The 17,749-nt window shown below is 40.5% G+C and overlaps 1 protein-coding gene across 1 annotated transcript in view; it reads left to right on the top strand.

Moving 5' to 3' along the window:
• LOC123774651 (latrophilin Cirl) overlaps window positions 1–14,040 on the top strand; it is a gene marked incomplete in the record, with an annotated part of 777,474 nt that extends 763,434 nt beyond the window's left edge. The window contains 2 exon segments of the mRNA XM_069310742.1: window positions 7,728–7,982; window positions 10,986–14,040. Of these exon segments, the coding sequence (XP_069166843.1) occupies window positions 7,728–7,982; window positions 10,986–12,125 (1,395 nt within the window).
• Window positions 14,041–17,749: the final 3,709 nt, after the last annotated feature.

Consider the following 17,749-nt stretch of genomic DNA (forward strand, 5'->3'; position numbering starts at 1 on the left):
CTAGCCCCAAGCACGCCCAAGAGTAAAGTTCCCCCTCGAAAACCGGAGAGGCCGCAAAAGAACAGCAACAACACTATGAAAGGTATTTTACTCTCTCGCCTCCAGAAGCGATTAGAGCCGCAGCACGCTCGCTATCATATCACTCACTCCAAGACTTCAGCAAATACTCACTCCCAAAATTGAGGGGCTGCTTTTGTAACCGGCGGTATTGGGGTAGGGATCTCTAGAGCACCAAATTCGCTATTAACGCTTCTCCTTTACTCTTGATAAGAATATTCTTGGTAGGAAACTGCAAGAGGTACTGTGGCATGACCATCTAGACGGGTCTCGAGTTCCATTGGCAGATGTCGGCGAGGGAAGCCGTGAGCCTGTGACGGTAGTTGGTGGTGGGTAGCGTAGCTCGCAGCATGACCATCTTAGCTCACTGCCACATGAGCATCTTAATCTTAGCTCAGTGTCATATGACCATCTTAGCTCAGTACCAAATGCTATACGCTGGGAGGAATTGATCCACTTTACACAACATTAGCGTATGTATGCTTGCATATTTTAATGTACAAATGCTCTTCGCCATAGAGGTGATGATCGACACGAAAATATAAATGTTCTGTGTGAGGGGGGTTGTGTAAGATGCAACAAAGCCAAAAGGTTTGGGAAAGGGACAAGTGATGTGTGTCGAGACCTCAGCGGTGAGCTGATGGGACGCTGCTGTCTCAACATGCATGGAAATCGACCTGTTTGACCTTAGCTTGCTATCAGATGCATGGTCAAAACTGGCATGGAGGTAGACTCATGCATGTAGGATGAGGCCGCTTGACCAGGATTCGCTGTGTATTCCATGATGGTTGTGGTCGCGGTGCTCGGTGAACTCTTTGCTCAACGGGTTGTGGTGTTAAGGCAGCCCTCTGCTTTAGGGGGTCGCGGGGTTCAGTGAGCCCTCTCTCTCTCTCCCCTTCAGGAGTCTGCGTGTTGAGTTAGAGGTCACAGCTAGAGCATGAGAGAGCTGGGGGAAGTAATGGTGCATATACTATACAAGTAAACTGTACTTGTACTTCATGATCTGTATTTTGATCATTATCATCATGCTCTTATCAGTTTTCCTTATGAAGATCTCATTTGTAATCCTCGTGCGTCAGGTCCAATGGGTGTGATAGCGGTCGCTCCCCCGTGAACTCCAGTAAATGGACAAAAGCTGCATTAGAGCTTTTTATATGGCCCAGTGAGCATATAAGCCAGCAAGAAGCACTGACCAGGATACCTAAATTGTAAACATTGAGCATTTTATCAGACGATCCATTCCTAAAGTTGAAGAAAAAAGGAAGGTTGTGTACATAGTGTTCTCCTAAGGTCGACGATGTTTTTGAGAGTGGGGGAAGGTTTAAGTGTGGCCGTGTCGGGTCTAAAGAGCCTTGTTTAAACGGGCAGGCCAGTATGTAGTAAAATACAGATTACAAAAAGTATATAAATACGCACAGTGTAATCTAGCGTTTTCCACGTGGGTTCTCCTTTAATCATCCAGCTCCGGGAATTTTGTCAGTCTCAATGTTGTCGGGGAAGCTGGAATTAGCAACCGAGTATTATGTAGAGGAAAAAAAAATTAGCTGTAAAATCAGTGAATTCTAATGCTGAAAATTAGCCGGTGTTGGGGCTTGTGTGTAGACTATTATGGTGTCTGATTGTGTTGGTCTGTCTGCTACGGTGTCTGGACCATCTCTTATACAATTTTTGTTTATATTAAAAATAGAGAAGAATAAGACAAGGATGGGGAGGAGGCGGGTAAAGGCAACAATTAAAAAGCATCTTCCTTAAAATACACTTGAATGCAAGTGTGCTGGTGCTGATCACCAGCACTTGAACCTGAAGACACTTGATCATCTCGTCGACAAATTTTGTTGGAGCTGGAAGCTTATCAAAGGTGCCAACCTCCATAACTTCACTTTCAATTAACTGCACGCGCCTTTGATCCGTGTGCCTGGAAAAGGGGCACCTAGCCAACTCAGTAGTCTTCCTGGAGTAGATGATGATTGGAAGATTTAGTTGCGCTATATTAAGTGAGGTTGCTCGGGTGTGTATGGACATGATGGGTACTAGACCGAGCTGTCTACAGGAATAGTTTGGACGACGAATTATAGACCTCTGGTCTGAGTCTGTCCTGCTTCGAACTGACGTGAGTGGTTCAGTGCAATAGTGTCTAGGTGGGTAGACTGTTGATCTCTGGGTGTGTGGACCGTGTATGTGATCTCTGGGTGTGTGGACCGTGTATGTGATCTCTGGGTGTGTGGACCGTGTGTGTGACCTCTGGGTGTGTGGACCGTGTATGTGATCTCTGGGTGTGTGGACCGTGTATGTGACCTCTGGGTGTGTGGACCGTGTATGTGATCTCTGGGTGTGTGGACCGTGTATGTGACCTCTGGGTGTGTGGACCGTGTATGTGACCTCTGGGTGTGTGAACTCTGCTATGAAGCGTGTTACATTCTGTACGCCCACCGAAATGTGTATAATAAGCACAGCCACAGTGCTATTGGTATCGACTGGTTGATGTGTGTTAGGTCTGTGTTAGGAGATGCTGGTATCCACACTGTAGAGTTAAGTATTAGTCATACACACTATTTTATGAAGACTGAACCATTCACAATGTTAGATAAAGACTGAATTATGGACAGACTTAGATGAAGGCTGAACTTCCTCCCCCCACCTCCCCCTCACCCCAAAAAAAGGTTATAGTGTAAATTAAATACACATAGACTGTCAGGAGGTAGAGTGGCAAGGGGAAGAGGATTGGTAAAGTTCTGAACGAAATTAGGAGAAAGAGGAAGGGCGGAGTGTAATGAAAGAGGGGAAGGCTTGGCGTACTACGACAAATTAAGACGAGGAATGCAATGAAAATGGAGAGGAAGAGAAAGGGACAGAGAGGAAGGTTATGGATGGGTCGAGAAATACAAATAAAAAATGCATATAAAGCACTTTTTAAGGGCGATTTCTTCTTTTTTGTTCTCTCTCTCTCTCACACACACACACACACACACACACACACACACACACACACACACACACACACACACACACACACACACACACTGAACAGTTTTCCTTCACAGTTATACGTTGCATTTGTAATTTTTACTTCCTTGTGGAAAGGAGAAGAGAGGGATATCATGTATACATGGAAGATACTCGATGCTCACGTCCCAAATATGTAAAATATAACTTACTGGACTCATTGAAAAGTAAAGATGTCACAGTCACATGTGTCTGTGAACATCAGAGGCCCCCCCCCCCTGGCTCTTCAGCCTCCTGCCACCCAATGTAAGAAATATTTTAGCGGAACAAAAGTGGATGTTTCAAGAGGCAAATGGGGTAAATTCCATTTTAACCCTGTCACTCCGCCTCCACACTTGCCCTCGCCCTCGCCCTGTGTTCCCAGTCGCCCTGTGTTCCTGGTCAATGATACTCGCTCAGTGCGCTAGAACGACGTGGATAGCGAGACCATATCGATAGCACTCGCGTGCATTGCGTCCAGTCCTTCCCTCGCAAGATAACATCTAGATGTATCCAATTACTGTTAACTTCACGCGGCTTCGGGATTGGCGGGGGCATCCTACACGGCAGTTTTAGCTGTAAAACTGTTAAAAAGAGCAACGAGCAATTGCATTAGCATTAAGTACTCCCCCGGAGCCTCGTAGGGTTGTCTGGGAGTCCAGGAAGTGCAGCGTAATATGATAATGTTGCAACTTGTGTCCGGACATTAAGATCACTGTTGCTCTGCATCTTGTAACTTGCAATATTGCACATCGCTTTTTAATTTACTTCAATATTTATTAATTAAAATAATGAAACCCTTTCAATGTCTACATTTTTTATTTAGATTGTGAAGTGATTTGTAATGAAATAAACTTAGAAAAAATTATAGTTTATATCGTGAACATACTAGTCTTACAAAATAGAGATAAACGCACAGGGAGGCAGCGCGCGCACACCCACACGCGCACGCGCGCACACACACCCACAGCACTGGTGGAACACGAACAAGGGGACACAGGTGGAAACTTGGTACCCAAATGAGCCACAGAGACATTAGAAAGAATTTGTTCAGTGTCAGAGTAGTTAACAAATGAAATGCTCAGTAGGCTCAAGAATCTGTACATCAGTTGATTGACAGTTGAGAGGCGGGACCAAAGAGCGAAAGTTTAACCCCCGCATGCGCAGCTTGGTGAATACTACATATTTAGAGGCCTCGTAACTGAGTGGACAGCGCTCGGGGGTCGTAGTCCTAAGGGCCCGGGTTTGATACACGGCCTAGGCAGACACAAAAGGGCCGAGTTTTTTTCATCCTGATGCCCTTGTTCACCAAGCAATAAATAGGTACCCGGGAGTTAGACAGCTGCTTCCTAGAGATGTGTGTGTGTGTGTGTAAAAAGAGAAATATATGTAGTAGACATAATAGAGGAAAAAAAAATAGATCGGTTAGAAAGGCGGGGTCCAAGAGCTATTAGCTGGATTCTGCAGACACAAATAGAAAAATACAAACTCTTAATGAGTATACATACACATAGTAGATATAGATACTGATAAAGGTATCGGCGATTTTAGTTTGAAGTTAAAAGTATTTTCGCAAAATCATTTGGTACACCTGATAGCGGTAAGCGAGGCTCCAGACAAACTTTCCCGGATAAAATAGTATCTCTAGTATCGTATCGTTCGAGAATAACGCTCACCAGCGTTCAAAAGTGGTCGCCATAAACGTGTCCTGTGAACCACTGTATAATTTTGGGCATTACCTTGTTGGCTTTAAATGAGGTCCGTTTTCATAGTGCAATTGGGCATTAGTAGATTATTCGTCCGTAAATGACAAACAAAATACGCGCCGGCACCAAAACACAGAACAAACTGAAGTTAAATAGAAGTAGATGTTAGTATTGGCCTGAAGCGAGAGTCGAATCATTCGCGCCACATCCTAGTCACTAAATTACACCCACTAACTTAGTCGAGGAACCAATAAGCTCTGGGGTCTTGAAACATAATTAATTTTCATTGGTCGTCGCCGGTGACGCTTAGCGGCGGTTATTGGCTCGCTGGGAGAGTTTTTGACACTTGCTGTGGAAGATTAATTACACCGAGGAGCCCAGATGACACACTCCAGAGGCTGACACAAGGGCCAATTTGCTAGCATAATTCCTGCCATAAGTCGGTGTCGTGTTTAGCTTAGTCAGAAACAGATATGAAAATGAGATATTGATCAGCAGTGCGGTGCTTGAGAGGGCGGGAGGAGATCCAGCGTCTCCTTCCGAGGGGGAAGAATCACAGCAGGGGGATGCCTTAACTGGGGGGAAGCCCATTAAGCACCACCCACCTGCCAGAAACTGTCAAGGGGGGAATAAAATCCCGCCAACCATAATGCAGCTATGGCAGGAAACAAACACGAAAGTAGTAAAGAAATTAATTAGTAGTTTTGGTAGAATCACTACAGATTCAAATGTAAATATGTAGATATGACGACCCAAAGGGGTTTGGAAACTTGTAGACCAGTGGAATGAAGGTTGAATGGCAGGACTCAAGAACTGAATCTAAGCCCCTAAAAGTACATTTAAGCGAGTATACACATGCGTGTGTATATATATATATATATATATATATATATATATATATATATATATATATATATATATATATATATATATATATATATATATATACACACACACACACACACACACACACTCATTATAATGTGTGTTTGTGTATGAAACCAATCCTTCTGAAGATGTATTATTAAATACGAAAGTATTTTAGGAAATTCCTGTCTTAATCCTTCTTGCGTGGTTTGACATTAATATATATATATATATAATGTTGTTGAAACCCAATAACTGAACCCACACATGAAATGGACCTGACGAAGTTTCGGTCCGGCCTGGACCCTGATAACGGCCCAGTTCTTCATGAAGACGTTCCTTAAGAAGGGAAGGGAGGGAACTTTCAGGAGAAAGCGCCAAGCCATTACGACTATATAGCACTGTGAAGAGATCAGGATAAGGATTTGGGATGGGACGGAGGGGGGGGGGGATGGTGCCAAACCATTTGGACGGTCGGGGATTGAATGCCGACCTGCATGAAGCGAGACCATCGCTCTATCGTCCGGTTCAATTGAGGAGAAAAGTTCTCAAATGTTTTCCCATTCTCTGTGGGGGTATTCCTGCAATTCGTGGCCACGTGTTATGTGACATCCTGTAATTATTGAGAACCCATAGTCGCAATAAAGGGAAAGCAAAGCACACTCGGAAATCTTAAAGGCTCTTCTAGTCTTCATATTAATAGCATACTGTTCAAGCAGGCATCAAGAGTTTGAGCCCATAACAAGAATTTTAGGTGCTTATCCCTCCCAGCACAAGTTTTAGTCGGAGGCTGATAGGAACATTTAGGATCAGTTTAACGATAATCGACCCCTCCGCCTCCCCCCGCACCATAATGGGTGTGCACCCACCTTCAGATAATGGGACAAGGTCCCTTTACCTGCCTACCAAGCCTAGTTCTCTCGCTCTGGAGAAGCCCAAGACCGACTCTAATGATAATTGCTGCATTTACTCGGCGCCTCAGTCCCCTCACGACTGCCAGCCAATTTCTGGGTGTGTGGGGTTGACAGAGCGGGGTGGTGTAACTCTTCCCAACACGGGGATGTGCAGGGGCCGCTCCTCCACCTGCATCCCACACCAACACCCTCAGCCCAGTACAAGCGTATACACACCAAGTTATTCATTGCTATTTTAAATGTGTTTATTTTTCTTTCAAAATACGTATGTGATTTGTATCTTTGTGCAAAATTGTGTTAACGTACTAATAGTGGTAAATGTTAGAAAAACTCAAAAGGGTTTAGGTCAGTGGGTTAGTGAGTGGCAAATCTTTAAAACAAATGAGGAGATTAGGTCAGTGGGTTAGTGAGTGGGCCATCCCGCGTGAAGATTGGTGGTGTTGGGTTGACACACAAACGGCGCTCACAACGTATGTACTCTCAGCGTTTATGTTACTCTGTTGATACTAATCTTCTGATGATACACGCCGCCTCTTGGTGTGGGGAGGTGCTTTGGTAGTCTGGTTTTCACCATTAACTCCCTCATATGATTGGATCAAAACTTAACATCCACATGTTAACTTGCACTAGAGTGGTCGTTAGTACTTTGCAAATAAATGGCTTCCTCCGGTGAACGGGCTATCAGCTAACCCAATTATAATCACCTAGATTACTAGTGGAATGTTGCAACAAATCCCCCATTTTGGTATCTTCATTAAAATTTGGTTTTGTATGCACCGGTTTGGGTTTAGGTGGGTGATGGTTTGAGTCCTAGAATTAATCCTAGCGTTAATCCTTGATCCTTTATCCTCACCATTATTAACCCAGGCTCAATGGTACGGGCCGTAATTGTTTTTTGTTGTTCTTTTTCTTATATTTTCTGTTTTTGTTTGAGTAGCCATCATGTTTTAGGGTTTGTGTGTTTGCACTAACGTAACGGGTTTGGGGTTTTCCCTGTTTATTTTTAATTAGTTCAATATGTTATGTATATTGTTTTAAGAAAGGTTTTGCTTATTATAATAGGAGGCTTGTAATATATGTAACTTATGAGTATAAAAGTGTTTTGGTTGTATGTCCTGGTCTTACCGAGGGAAGTAAGGTGGTGGTGGGGGGCCGAAGCCTGCCAGGTGAGTCTAACGGGTGTATGGTGTCCTTCCCTCAGCTGGTGCCGCGCCTGACATCAGGTCGGTGGACTCGGGGGGGCAGCAAGGGCAGCACCACGACTTCCTCGTCCCAAGCGGGGGGACTGCCCCAGGTCCCAACCACAGCGGGGCCTCTCAGGGGGGGTTCCCTCTCGAGGGCGTCCCTGTCGCGGGGGTCGCTCTCCCGCACCCCCCAGAGGAACAGCAGCGGCCGCTCAGTTCGCCACCACCACACTCTTCATGCCCGCACCGCAGCGCACGACCACGAAGATGAGGTGAGAAGCCGCACTACTCCGGCTCACTCAACTTGGTCATGGGTGTGCAGCGGTACTGTCATCTTGTGTAGGCTTGTCCACTCTTATGCTCAACCTAACCTAATATTACCCCATAATTACTCGGGCGTTCTAAATATTTGAACATTTTTAGTTTCCATTAGTTATCCAGTGGTTACCTTTCCATAATCTTCCATTAGCCTTCTTGACCTGCTCTGGCGTTTCATGACATTTCTAAAAGATATCTAATTTTGCCTCAGTCAGGGATTGGTGGTAGTTCTTTACCTAGGGAAATAAAGAACGCCAGAGGCTTAGGGCCCGTACAGAAATATTCTTGCAAAACAAAACAAAAACTTAATAACTTTATTCAATAATAAACCACCGTTGTGTTAACTTTCCCGCCTTAAGGAGTTACTAAATCCTCTAGGTTTTGTTCAATACTCTAATGGCAAAATGAGTGTTGTTATTATGGTATTTTAGGCTTGACGCTACTTATTGGAACATGATGGTTATTCAGCACTAACTTCTTAACTATACTCTCAAACACTTCCCATGGTTGTTCATTGTTTTATGTAAATATTTAACATTAGTAGAAGTGGCAAGCACGAATTGCAGACACTTTTACTTGCACGAATGTTAACCTTATTGTATTTTAACCTAAAACAAAAGTATCATTAAAGTGTGATTTTTGAAGGATATCCTGTGTGTGTCTATATATATATATATATATATATATATATATATATATATATATATATATATATATAAAATATATTATATATATATATATATTATATATATATATATATATATATATATATATATATATATATATATATATTATATATATATATATATAATATATTTTATATATATATATATATATATATATATATATATATATATATATAATATATTATATATATATATATTATATATATATATATATATATATATATATATATAAAATTTATTTATTGTATAACTTAGCAACATAACCAACCTATATATCCTAAGTTGACCTCTATCTTAAATCTAAGATTATAGATATGTTAATAACATCTTGCAGGTACCTGACATGAAACGCTTGCTACTACTTAAAGGTTTTGGCCGTAATTCCTGGCTTAATTTTACTTACGAGATGGAGAGTGAGGGTAAGCTGCCTTTCCTAGATGTAACATGTCGGAAAGAAATGGTAGCTTCCACACTTCAGTCTATGCTAAGAGAACTAACATAAGACTATGCATCGGTGCTAGCAGTGACTAGCACAAGCTAAGTGCTCTTGACGCTTACATCAACTGTGCTTTTATAGCTCCAATTGGAAACTGGTTGATGAACTCTGTATTGTGTGGCAGGTCCTTGTGAACATTGGATACTCTAACGGTTATGTGAAAAATGTCATTAATTAAAGGGAAGGGGAACTGCCTTGCTACTTCCGAGGAAGAGGTCAACACCACAGAACCTGCCCTGCCCTACCTATTCAATTTCTACAGGATCTTCTTTTCAATGTTCCGTAAAGCGGAGGAGAGAGTCCTGAAAAGACACAATCACAGAAATGAGCCAACTAACACTAGCAGAAAAAATACAGCTCATCATATCCTATAAGAGTAAAAAGAATGGCAACTCGTTCATAAAGAACTCCTGACACCAAACGAAACGATTTGAAAGAGACGAACGTCAGCTATGCCTATTCATACCCACTTCGGAATAAACGAATTCAATATATTGTATAAGCAAGACAACAATATATTTCAAGGCACCTGACAATACACACAAGCAAGTTGTCTATATTAAAGATAACATTACCGCCAGCATCACCAAAATAATCAACAGCTACAACAATAGATTAGACAGAGCCAACTGTCAACAGCCAGTTACCACTTGGGTCTTCCATCTACAAGAGCAAGACAGAACTGCCAGGCAACCATTAACAATGTAAATAAAGATTACTCGGCCCCCTTGACTGTGTAAAACTTGACTTCACACTACATGGAATAACTTTGCTAATAAGTTTTTACTTTCCCTCTGCCTCCGAAAATGTTGACAGCGTCAGTCAACTGTGCCATTTAGTGACATGCGTCAGACCCAAGAAATTTCTACAATTAGTGGAGAGTTAATTTTTCAACTTTTCCAAATGAAGAACATTTGGGAAGATTTATGCTTGACTCATTGATGTAATAACCCTTTCAGTCATATTCAGTAATATGTATGCAGTATACAAATACAGTATTTAATATCTGCTATATAACCTTTTACTATATTACTCATCTTTTTTTATCTGGGCTAATGTCTCCCCCCAATCCATGAAAGTGGAAAACGGAGCAAGGGTAATGAATGCACTGTATGTTTATTATTATTATTATTATTTGTTCAACCATATTATTCAAAAATCACACCTTAGTGCTACTTCTGTTGCGGCTCACATGTTGCAATTTTCGTACCTTGCTTACCGCTTTAACTAACAATACCCTAGAATGCCAACTTTATTAGGATACTAAAGCTGTCCTTGAATCTATGTTCCTAATGCAACTTCATTGCATTGTGTTTGTTTATTGCAGCTGCCTGGGTTGTCTTTATGTAGTTGTGGACTGTGACAGTACGTGTAGATATTGTCCTACATTATCTGTGGCTGTGTAGGACTACCCTTGGCTGTATGAAGCCTGTCTAGAGGTTGTTCTGGACTCTGTAGTTTGAGTTTTATGCTGTCAAGAGCTGGCCTGAATTTTTCAGGCTTTTCTTAGCTAAGACTGTCCTATGTGGTTTACAGTGGTATGGATACTGTCCTGGGCTGTCAAGTTTTATATAGAAGTCCAATTGCCAAGAGTTGTTGTGAAGTTGACTGTCATGAACAAGATATGATTTTTATGCATGCAAATTTAATTTTCACTTAATACTGTATATATATATATATTTTATTATAATACAAGTTATATCAATAGGAGAGTTACATTTTATTACACATTATCGTATTTTTCATTGTAGAACTAATCGAATTATTATTTTCAGAAGTACTCATTTAAGTCATGTGGTCGTGACAGCGGGCATGGAGGGTCGGAGCAAGAGGACTCGCCTCGCACTGGCCCTGCAGCCAAACTGGCTTCCTTGCGCCTCAACAACAACGTAGCACCCCACTTGCCCCCAGACCATCTTGTTAATCCATTTACCACTGCCAGTGCTGCTGCCACTGCAAGTAGTAGTGGTAATCATGATCAGCCACCCCCAGGACCAGAAGGTCTGCTACCCGACTACCGCCTAGCTGGGGAAACACCCACACTCCGTCTTCCTACCTCCAACAGTGCTGCCCGTGGCCATCGCACCCACTCTCCCTGGAACCATACCTATACAGAGATTCCTGAAGGTGCTGCTACCACCCGTCAGGGCCCTGTTGATGGTGGTGCTGACCCTGTGTATGAGGAGATAGAACGAGAAGGACGTTCGGAATTACAAGTGAGTGATCTCAGTGATGAAGATGGTCGACGCCATAGTTCTGACATATCCCGTCAGTCATCACGCAGTTATGGTGACCACCGCCCACTGCTGCCCTACACCTTGCCTGATCGTCACTCTGCAGCCCACCACCACCAGTCACAGTATGACCCACGACTCAAGGCTCGTCTTCGTCACCAAGATGGTGTGGAGGACATTCAGACCCATACTTTGCCTGATGGTAGGCTGGGTGTGGGAGCACCTCTAGACCACACCATCGTTAGTCCAGGACACATTCTTCCTATGACCCATGCCACCATCACATCAGCCCATGCTCTGCCTCCTGGGAATGGTCACATAAACACACACCAATACTTGGATAGTGGGCCTCACCTGGCTAATAGTGGTCAGCACATGATGGACAATGGGAGGCAGTTTATTGATTGCATGCCACAGTATAGTCAGGCAGTTTTAGCAGCCCTGGGACATCCCCTCCCTGTGGTGCATCCTCTCAGTGAGCCTAATTTACGGAATTGGGAGGCTGCTCAAAGGCATCGAGACCTGCAGCAACTCCAACAACTAGGCGAAATGACTGTAGCAGTGCTGAGTGGAGAACAAGTGGTGTGTAAGCTGAAGCCTCCTCTCGCTCCCATCCATGAGAATACTGGAACAGCCCAGGTGGAGAGGCACCCGCCCCCTCCCACCTACAGCCACTGCTAGGGTCTCTGTACAGTCATAGTTGTGTACATACGTGTATAGTGCTTTAAAACCCATTAAAGGCCTTTACGCTTCATGAATGTAGGTGTGTGCAAGTGATGAAACATACTCATGATAATCATTATGATAGATAATTTGCATTTAAGTATCAATAATGAAGTGGAACTGATTGTTGCAAAACCCTAAGAGATGATCACGACCCTCGACATGGTCCCTACCCCCTGCTCCTTTGTGTGAATTGAGTGACGAGAGCAACTAAGCCCATCATCCTAGTCAGGTCTTCAGCAGGAGGAGTTAACACTTGAACACCTTCAGGTTAAAATATAATCGAAAGTTTTCCTGTGCCCTGTTTCATAGGGAAAGTTAAGGATCTTCCTGATGACTGTAGAAAACGTTGTAAGTGAACTGCAGGAAGTGCCAAATGGATGCATATATGCACAATGTTTTTTTTTGTGACTAGCATCCCTTGACAGATTCCTCCTGCTGGTGAGACCACACTACCAGGAGCACTGCGGACATAAACTATTTTATAAGTGCTGGCGGTAGTTCCATTGCGTGGACGTATTTATTGCACAATTTTGGAAAACAATGTTGTAGATAGGCACAGTAAGGATGCTAAAAATAAACATTCAAGTTGAGAATTACTCATAGAGACGATTGGAACAAGTCTGTGAAGTATTCCCTCAAGCAATACAGTATAACAGTGATGCGGCTGAGCACATTTAGACTTTGTTTGCTGATGTCTGCTTTGTTACAGAAAGTTATTCCATGGAATAAATCATCCAAGTTCAGGTATTAAGAAGCAACTCCATTGTCCAGCTAGGTTCCATTCCTTTCACATTTTGTTAGGCTGTCTTGGACTGAAGTGAATTCTTCTTTCAAAAGTTTATATATATAAATATATAATATAATATATATTATATAATTATATATATATATATATATATATATATATATATATATATATATATATATATATATAATTATATAATATATATTATATTATATATTTATATATATATTATGGGCAGCAGGCATTCATGTAAGCATATTTGGTTATACATGACCACATTGTTGGCGTTGTTGATCTGGTAGTGTAAGCTTTCCGTGCTTCAAACTATTTTCTTAGTGTCAGTATTAAGGTTTACTGAAGATAGGGGCCTGACAGGTGAGTAGACAGCACTCGGGATTCGTAGTCCTGAGGTTCTGGGTTCGATCCCCGGTGGAGGCGGAAACAAATGGGCAGTTTCTTTCACCCTTATTCCCTCTGTTCACCTAACAGTAAATAGTACCCGAGAGTTAGACAGCTGCTACGGGCTGCTTCCTAGGGATGTGTAACAAAAAGGAGGCCTGGTTGAGGACCGGGACGCTAAGCCCCGAAATCATCTCAAGATGTCACCTTCGATCTACTAATATTGGTATGACCACCCTAAAGCTTTGGAGAAGACTGACCTGCCATCTACAAGAAACCATATGCAAATTGTTGATAATACAACACTCACTAGGCTAGTAAATAATAAAAAAATCCTGGAATCCACTGCTGACCAAAGAATATTGCAAATCCTGGAAGCTATACTTGAGAGAACAAAGACCCATTTTAAATACACCGAATAACGACTTTGCTATCTTGCCGACACTCTGATCCAGATCTCCAAAAATCGCCAGATAAGGACATCTCTAAAGAGTTCACCCCTCCCACCAAGAGTACCAGAGTTTCCCCATTGTTTAATTGGCCCTTTTCCCTTATCGTTTACCCTATTTGTGTTTCCCCCCATATTGCTTCGACCCTTCACCTCGCCTCTCACAACCTCACCCGTTCCACTTAACGTAACCCAAAATTGCACCTTGTAAATTCATTTTTTACCTGAAGATATTCTAGTGTGGATGGAAACGTTGCAGAAAATAAATCCTTCAATAATTACGCGTTTCTTTATCTTGAATTATGGTAATTATGATTGCTCTTCTTAATACGGACTCTAAGAAGCATAGAAGGGTTACACTATAAGATCAACAACGCCACAATATATATATATGTCGTACCTAGTAGCCAGAACGCACTTCTCGGCCTACTATGCAAGGCCCGATTTGCCAAATAAGCCAAGTTTTCCTGAAATAATATATTTTCTCTAATTTTTTTCTTATGAAATGATAAAGCTACCCATTTCATTACGTATGAGGTAAATTTTTTTTATTGGAGTTAAAATTAACGTAGATATATGACCGAACCTAACCAACCCTACCTAACCTAACCTAGCCTATCTTTATAGGTTAGGTTAGGTTAGGTAGCCGAAAAAGTTAGGTTAGGTTAGGTAGGTTAGGTAGTCGAAAAACAATTAATTCATGAAAACTTGGCTTATTAGGCAAATTGGGCCTTGCATAGTAGGCATAGAAGTGCATTCTGGCTACTAGGTACGACATATATATATATATATATATATATATATATATATAATATTTATATATTATATATATTATACACACATTAGAACCTAATAGTCAGAACAGACTGCTTTGCCTACAATGCAATACCTGATTTGCCTAACAAGCAGAGATTTCCTGAAATTATATATTTTTCTACAATTTTTTCTTATGAAATGATGAACCTTTCCATTTCATTATACAGTACATGAATTTTTGCCATAATTTGGGCTAAAACTTACGTAAAATTATAAATAAACCTATCCTATCCTAACACAGCTAAGTCAGTAATTCATGTTCTTAATGTAATATAGGATCTATTCAAATTAACCAATTAGAAAAATGTTTGAAAATAATGAAAATCATTCTGCCTATTAGGCAAATTGGACTTTGCATAGTATGTCAAGTAGTGCTTTCTGGCTATTAGGTACAAATATATATATATACATGTCGTACCTAGTAGCCAGAACGCACTTCTCAGCCTACTATGCAAGGCCCGATTTGCCTAATAAGCCAAGTTTTCATGAATTAATATATTTTCTCTAATTTTTTTCTTATGAAATGATAAAGCTACCCATTTCATTGTGTATGAGGTCAATTTTTTTTTATTGGAGTTAAAATTAACGTAGATATATGACCGAACCTAACCTACCCTACCTAACCTAACCTATCCTAACCTATCTTTATAGGTTAGGCTTGGTTAGGTTGCCGAAAAAGTTAGGTTAGGTAGTCGAAAAACTATTAATTCATGAAAACTTGGCTTATTAGGCAAATCGGGCCTTGCATAGTAGGCTGAGAAGTGCGTTCTGGCTACTAGGTACGACTATATATATATATATATATATATGTCGTACCTAATAGCCAGAACGCACTTCTGAGCCTACTATGCAAGGCCCGATTTGCCTAATAAGCCAAGTTTTTCTGAATTATTATATTTTCTCTAATTTTTTTCTTATGAAATGATAAAGCTACCCATTTCATTAGGTATGAGGTCAATTTTTTTTTTATTGGAGTTAAAATTAACATAGATATATGACCGAACCTAACCAACCCTACCTAACCTAACCTAACCTATCTTTATAGGTTAGGTAGCCGAAAAAGTTAGTTTAGGTTATGTTAGGTAGGTTAGGCAGCCAAAAATCAATTAATTCATGAAAACTTGGCTTATTAGGCAAATCGGGCCTTGCATAGTAGGCTCAGAAGTGCGTTCTGGCTACTAGGTACGACATATATATATTATATATATATATATATATATATATATATATATATATATATATATATATATACACACACAAATTACTGTATATTGACTAATGAATTTCCAAAATTTACATTCAAATTTTACATTTGAAAAACATTCAAATTCATGTCATTTCGTGCAAATTTTGTATTCATTAGTGCAAATAGGTCTTCAAGGCAAGGGCAATTTATGTACTTTAGTTCCCAGTATCAGAGTTTGGCATGATTTAAGCCGTTTGACTGTTCTTACACGTTCGTTGTTTGCTGCTTGGCCCATCATCATTCCATAGGATCTGTCCTTTCAACAAATCCTAATAATGATTATGTAATATGCTTCCTCTCAGTTGTGCATTATTCTTTCATAGGTGTTTCTCTTTCATTCTAACATTATCAGAAAAAAAAATATAATCCTTCATGCATTAGATGTCACACAAACTCTAGGTGTCAGTTTTGACAGTTGTTTTTTATTTCAATGCCACATGTCAACTTACAGACTTGTAGCAATAATATTTTTGACTGTCATTCCTCACAGCTGATTCGTCTAATACACACAACAGTATCCACGACAGCAGCACATGCACTATCATCTTTACTATCAGTTCTGTTTGAGTGATGTTTTGTTTGACAGTTATTATGTTAACCTTTGTTTAAAGATCTCAAGGGATAGCCACAAAATAATTAGCTGTTAATGAATCCTCTTGTAATGCATAAGAAAAGCAAAACAATAATTTGACATTCTGGTGATTAGATAGAACATGGTATACGATTTTTTAAAAATATATATATTTGACAATTACCATGTTGTCCCTAATCAATTTTCGAAGATAATTTCCCCATTGTAGACATTAGTGGAACCGGAGCCCCCAAAGACGCTCCCATACCACATCTAACTCACAGTAAAGCTAAACTTCGACTAGCTTACATATTTCTGTGCCTCTCTCTCATGTGTAGTCATTGTATAGAATCAGCTCTGTTTTGTAATATTTTGTATGTAAACTGTGATACATGTATTAAATGAACAAGAATCTATCGCCAAATTGATATCAAATAAATTATTGTGAAAGGTTATTTCATTTGTCCAACTTATATCCTCCTACAACTAAGCTGACATTGTGTAAAATATAATACTACTGTGTGATTATCCAACAACAGTACTCAAAGCTATGAAGCATGCTTTAGTGTTGTTGTCCCCCGTATTTGCGGAGAACGGCACAGTTGTCTAAAACATAAAATCAAATTTCAATAAGGCTTCCCCCCAAGCGTCTATATATACTGCACACGACGAGTCACAATAACGTGGCTGAAGATATGATGACCAGACCACATACCAAAAGATGAAGAGGCGACGTTTCGGTCCGTCCTGGACCATTATAAGCCGAAAAGTCATCGTTTCCTCATCTTCTGGTGTGTGGTTTGGTCACCACGTCTATATATATGCTGTATATATCTAAATGTATCTATATATTATCTCCAAAATGTGGATCTTGTGTGTGAATAGGTTTGCAAATAACTTATTTTATAGTGACTGAAAGGTATATATACAAACTATGGACTGTTGAGCATGTAAAATACCTAAGCTAAGACTGAGATTTAACAGTAACTTCTCAAAATACAAATTAATATTGTTTATTAAACCATTTAAGAAAAATAAATCCATTATCAAGCCAAGTTCGTCCTAGCTGGTCATTTCCAAAAGTATATCTGTAAATGTAAAAAAAAGTGTAAAATGCACAGTACTGTACTGTACTTTGAAATGAAAACCGGCATTTTGTCAAATGTTATATAGTTTTTTGTGTAGTTAGGCCTAAAATACGTTAGGTGTTTGTTGGCAATTATTTGATTTTACAGCACGTGGATGAAATACCTTGAGTATTTGAGTATCTACCCTTTAGTAGCCACATAAATGCTAATGTACATAATTCTAATGTTACTGGAACAGTAGAATGCGGGCAATGTACTTTTGAGAG

This window comes from Procambarus clarkii, chromosome 68 (genome assembly GCF_040958095.1).
Source record: "Procambarus clarkii isolate CNS0578487 chromosome 68, FALCON_Pclarkii_2.0, whole genome shotgun sequence".
Classification (NCBI taxonomy): domain Eukaryota; kingdom Metazoa; phylum Arthropoda; class Malacostraca; order Decapoda; family Cambaridae; genus Procambarus; species Procambarus clarkii.